At 36.0% G+C, this 5,000-nt stretch overlaps 1 protein-coding gene across 1 annotated transcript in view; it reads left to right on the forward strand.

The window, feature by feature from the left end:
- Positions 1-5,000, forward strand: part of LOC119584209 — a 31,332-nt gene that overhangs the window by 22,949 nt on the left and 3,383 nt on the right. The window contains exons 7-10 of the mRNA XM_037932720.1: positions 2,147-2,366; positions 2,602-4,226; positions 4,556-4,736; positions 4,905-5,000. The exon at positions 4,905-5,000 is cut by the window's right edge and continues 48 nt beyond it. Of these exons, the coding sequence (XP_037788648.1) occupies positions 2,147-2,366; positions 2,602-4,226; positions 4,556-4,736; positions 4,905-5,000 (2,122 nt within the window). The remainder of the gene's footprint in view (positions 1-2,146; positions 2,367-2,601; positions 4,227-4,555; positions 4,737-4,904) is intronic.

The raw sequence follows: 5,000 nt of genomic DNA on the forward strand, positions 1-5,000 counted from the left end.
ATATTATATATAGATATATAAAAATTATATATAATATTATTATATAAAATATAATTATATATTATATTTTATTAGTAAAATATAATAATATTATTATATTTTATATATATATTTAATATATATATATATAATATATATATATATATATATATATAAAAATATATATATATATAAAATAATTTATATATATGTATATATTATATAATATATATATATATATATTATTATATATATATATATTATATATATATATAAATATATATATTACTATTATATTTTAATATAATAAATATATTATATATATATATATATATATATATTCATATATAATTTTTATATATATAATATTATATATATATATATATATATTCTATGTATAATAATATATATATATTTTTATATAAAAATAAAATTATAATATATATATATTTTATATTTATATATATATATAAAAAAATATATATAATATATATTTTATATAATATTATTATATATAAATTATATATATTTATATATATTTTATATATATAGCTATTATATATATAAAAATATATAAAAATATATATTTTTATATATATTATATTAAATTTTATATAAAATTTATATATATATATATATATATATATTATATATATTTATATATATATAATATATATATATATATAGATAATAATATTATATATTATATACATTTTTATATATATTTTATATATATATCTAATATAATTATATTATTTTGTTATTTTATCATTTTAATATTTTTTATTTTATATTATATATTTTTTATTTCTTATAATTAATATATATATATATATTGATATATATATATATGTATATATATATATTTATATATATATTATATAATTATATATTAATATTTTTATGATATATAAATATTTATTATATATATAATATATATATATTTATATATATATCTATATATATATATATTATTATTATTATATATATTATATATTATTAATCTATATATATATATAATTATATATAATATTTAATATTCTTATTTATATATTATATTAATTTGTTTTATATTTTTTATTTTTTTTTTTTTTTTATATCTATATATTTATTATTTTTTTTTATATTTATTTATTATTTTTTTTTTTTATATTTAAAACCAAAAAACCTACAACCTACATACATACTACATAATACATACATACATACTACATACACAATATATAGAAAGTATAGATATATTAATATATATTTATTAATATATAATTTTAATATTAAAAATTATTATATATAAAAACCCCCCCAATGCAAAAATTTTTCCCTTCTCTCTCCTCTCTCTCCTCTCTCTCTTTCTCTCTCTCCTCTCTCCTCTCCTCCTCTCTCTCTTCTCCCTCCTCCTCTCTCTCTCTCAAAAAATTATATATATATATATTATTAATATATATTTATATAATACATATATATATATATATGTATATATATATATATATGTATATATATATATAATATTTTTATATTTTAAATTATATATTTTATTATATATTTTAATTATATAATATATAATTATATATATATACTGACCCTGCTGCCCGATTTTTTATATGGAAACATACATACATGCACCATATCTATACACATTCGTATTTATAAATGTCCTAATGCACGTAAGCCGAAAGACAGATAAGAATTTGCTATTGCAAAACATTGGAAGAATGCATTCTTATCACCCTTCACTACAGAGTCGTAGCTTCATTCCTTTTTGCTAGTCACTGCATTACAACATGTGTTAATGTGTGCAATGCTCGTGCCGATTTCCCTGTTCTCCCCTTACCGTAAGAATGTTAGCCTATGTCTCGTTTGGCTGCAAAGTGCTTAAAGTGGTTTACTTGGTTACTTGCGGGCTTCTTGTCTCGTCACCTTCATTCCTGGCGAACCTGTTATCTTGATTGCCGTAAATATTACATGTTAGAACAAAGGTGAACGTATATGTCATCGACGATATTGCAACTTTATAAAGTTATTAGTTTCTCTATACACTAAGAAAGGAAATGATACATTGGATATATAGTCGCTAATTCCGTGCTTTACTGAAATGAACAACAAAACTTTTCATATCTTTGGCTCAGCTTATAATAGTGGCACACGTAATGACCAAATTCTCTTTCAGGTGCTTCCTGGGAGGCGACCTCCGGCTCAACACCCACGCTGGCCTGGCTGCCCTCCAGACGCTACTCGTGCACGAGCACAACCGCATCGCGTCCACGCTTTCCGAGATCAACCCGCAGTGGGGCGACGACACCGTCTTCGAGGAGACGCGCGCTATTGTGTCAGCACAACTCCAGCATGTCACTTACAAGGAATTTCTGCCCACGCTGTTGGGGATGCAGGTAAGAGGTCTGGGGACAGTAGTGACGTTGTCAGGTATTGGATAGTTTGAATAGTTAAAACGCATTTCGATTTTATAGACCGATTATCTGCAATACATATTTTGTAATGCATTTTGAATTTTAAAATGTTAAAGAATTATGTTTTTATTATACAAATCAAATATTCGTAGAATATACATTAAACATAACTGTAAATGGTTTGCGTTTTAATAATCTCCAACTTCTTGCACTGCAGGTTGTCGAAGAGAATGAACTAACCCCTTTGGCAAATGGCTTTTACCATGGCTACGACATTACGATTGAGCCTGGTGTTTTTAACTCCGTAGCGACGTCTGTGCTGAAGCTGGTTCTGACACTGCTGCCTGATTTCCTTCCCCTGGCCCATGAGCAGCTTCCTTTGGCCATGACCGCACTCAACATGTCTATCTTGTACAAACCCAATGCCTACGAGCAGCTCGTCAAGGGAATGATCGCCTCCAATGCCCTAACCTTCGATCCCGCAGTGAGCAATTCTGTCAGAGGATACTTGGGCGGCATTGATTTGGTGGCACGAGCAGTCCAAAATGGCCGTGACCATGGACTTCCTCCCTACGTGGTCTGGCGGCCACTTTGCAGCAGACGACCTGCGCGCAGCTTTGATGACCTGTCAGACGTTATGGACCATGATCAGATTACTCGACTTCGGTCCCTTTTTGCCGATGTTGCCGACATCGACCTCTTTACAGGCATCATCTCTGAGATGCCTTTGGACGGCGCCTTAGTGGGCCCCACTGCAGCATGCCTGTTGGCCTTGCAGTTCAAGGTGCTGAGACAGACTGATAGGTACTGGTATGAGAACGACATTCCACCAGCAGCCTTCAGCAAAGAACAGCTGTTCGAGATCCGTAAGAGCACGATGGCGCGGCTGGTCTGTGACAACGTCCCTGGCCTGGACAGTGTCCCCCGCTCAGCCTTCCTTGCTCGCGATCAGTTCCTCAATGCCCCCGTCCCCTGCTCTGACCTGGACTCCATGGACTTGGGAGCCTGGAAGACTCGCGGCAAAGTGGTGCTGGCAGAGGACATCCTTCACAGCGTTGTGGAGAAGGGTAAGCAAGCCGTGGAAAAGCGGCGGCAAATGGAGAAGCGTATCTTCGAGAAGGGTCTTGTAGCAGGCTCCAAATCCCCAGTAGGTTCTGCTTATGCCAACAACAAGCCCAACCCCACGTCGCTCATTCTGGCCAACACTTCAGTCCTCTTGGAAGCCACTAGCCAGGAGCTCATGACAATCATGCATGACAGAAGGGTGCGGCGACAGATCCAAGGCCTTGGCAACGAGTTTGACTCTCTAGACTTGAACTTGCCGTCGGTCGACATCTCAGGGCTGGTACCCCCGGCGCCCCTCATCCGCCAGTGCCGCGAGACCGAAGAGCACCGGTCGTGCGACGCCCGCCATCCCTTCAGGACCATCAGCGGCCACTGCAACAACCTCAGACGCCCCGACTTCGGCCGCTCCAACACGGTATTCGCCCGCATGCTTCCCGCCGGATACGACGACGGCATTTCAGCATCCCGAACCCGCTCTGTGACCGGCAGCAGCCTTCCTTCCCCTCGAACCATCTCTACCACCATCCACAATGACATCTCGCATCTCCACGCTCGCTACACGCTCATGGTCATGCAGTTCGGACAGTTCTTGGATCACGACATCACGTTCACGCCCGTCAACAAGGGATTCCAGAACTCCATCTTGGACTGCCGCGATTGCGAGTCGCAACAACGGGTCCATCCCGAGTGCTTACCCATCCCCGTGCCCGACAATGATCCCTACTATCCTTCTGTCAACATCTCATCCGGACGTCCCTTCTGCATCGCCTTCACTAGGTAGTAATGCTACTAAAGCAGTCCATCTTCAATAGAAGCCTAAAGCATCAAATTGTATTCAATTTGTTTTCTCCGTTTACCTGATGCTTCAAATGACAGTATCATTTTTTAATCCATAAGAACGGTGTGGGATGAAATATTGATTTTAGTTGTTAACTAGATTCGTAGAGTACAAATTCCTGAAAAATTCTCTGAAAATTTCCCTTGCCCACAATGTTGATTCCTTTATTTCTCATTCTGGAAATGGAAAGCGTATACTCGACGATCTCGCTTCATAGCTATCGTTTACATAAAAGTCAGTTGTAAAGGAATCCTCCCTCTCCCTCCAGGTCCCTCCCTGGCCAGCAGACCCTCGGCCCTCGTGAGCAGATCAACCAAAACACGGCCTTCCTGGATGCTTCACATATCTACGGTCAGGAGCTCTGTGAGGCACGCGAGCTAAGGGGCAGCCAGAACGGTCATCTGAATGTCACTAACCACCCCATCCGCGGCAAACCCCTTCTACCACAAGTATGTCAACAGATACCTTATTAAACATTTCCTTTAGTTGACTCATTTTCCAACACATGCTTTTACAAGATTATAATAAATTGCCTTAGAATTTCTGCCTCTCACGTTTTTATTTTCACTACTGCCTCCTTCATGAACACTCCTCAACCTTCATCTCGCCCTCTGCAGGAAACAGGCAACCCCGAGTGCAAGGCAGATTCCGGGCGCTGCTTCAGGGCTGGGGACTCGAGATCGTCCGAGCAACCTGGCCTGGCCGTCGTTCAC

Source organism: Penaeus monodon, chromosome 18 (assembly GCF_015228065.2).
Source record: "Penaeus monodon isolate SGIC_2016 chromosome 18, NSTDA_Pmon_1, whole genome shotgun sequence".
Lineage (NCBI taxonomy): Eukaryota > Metazoa > Arthropoda > Malacostraca > Decapoda > Penaeidae > Penaeus > Penaeus monodon.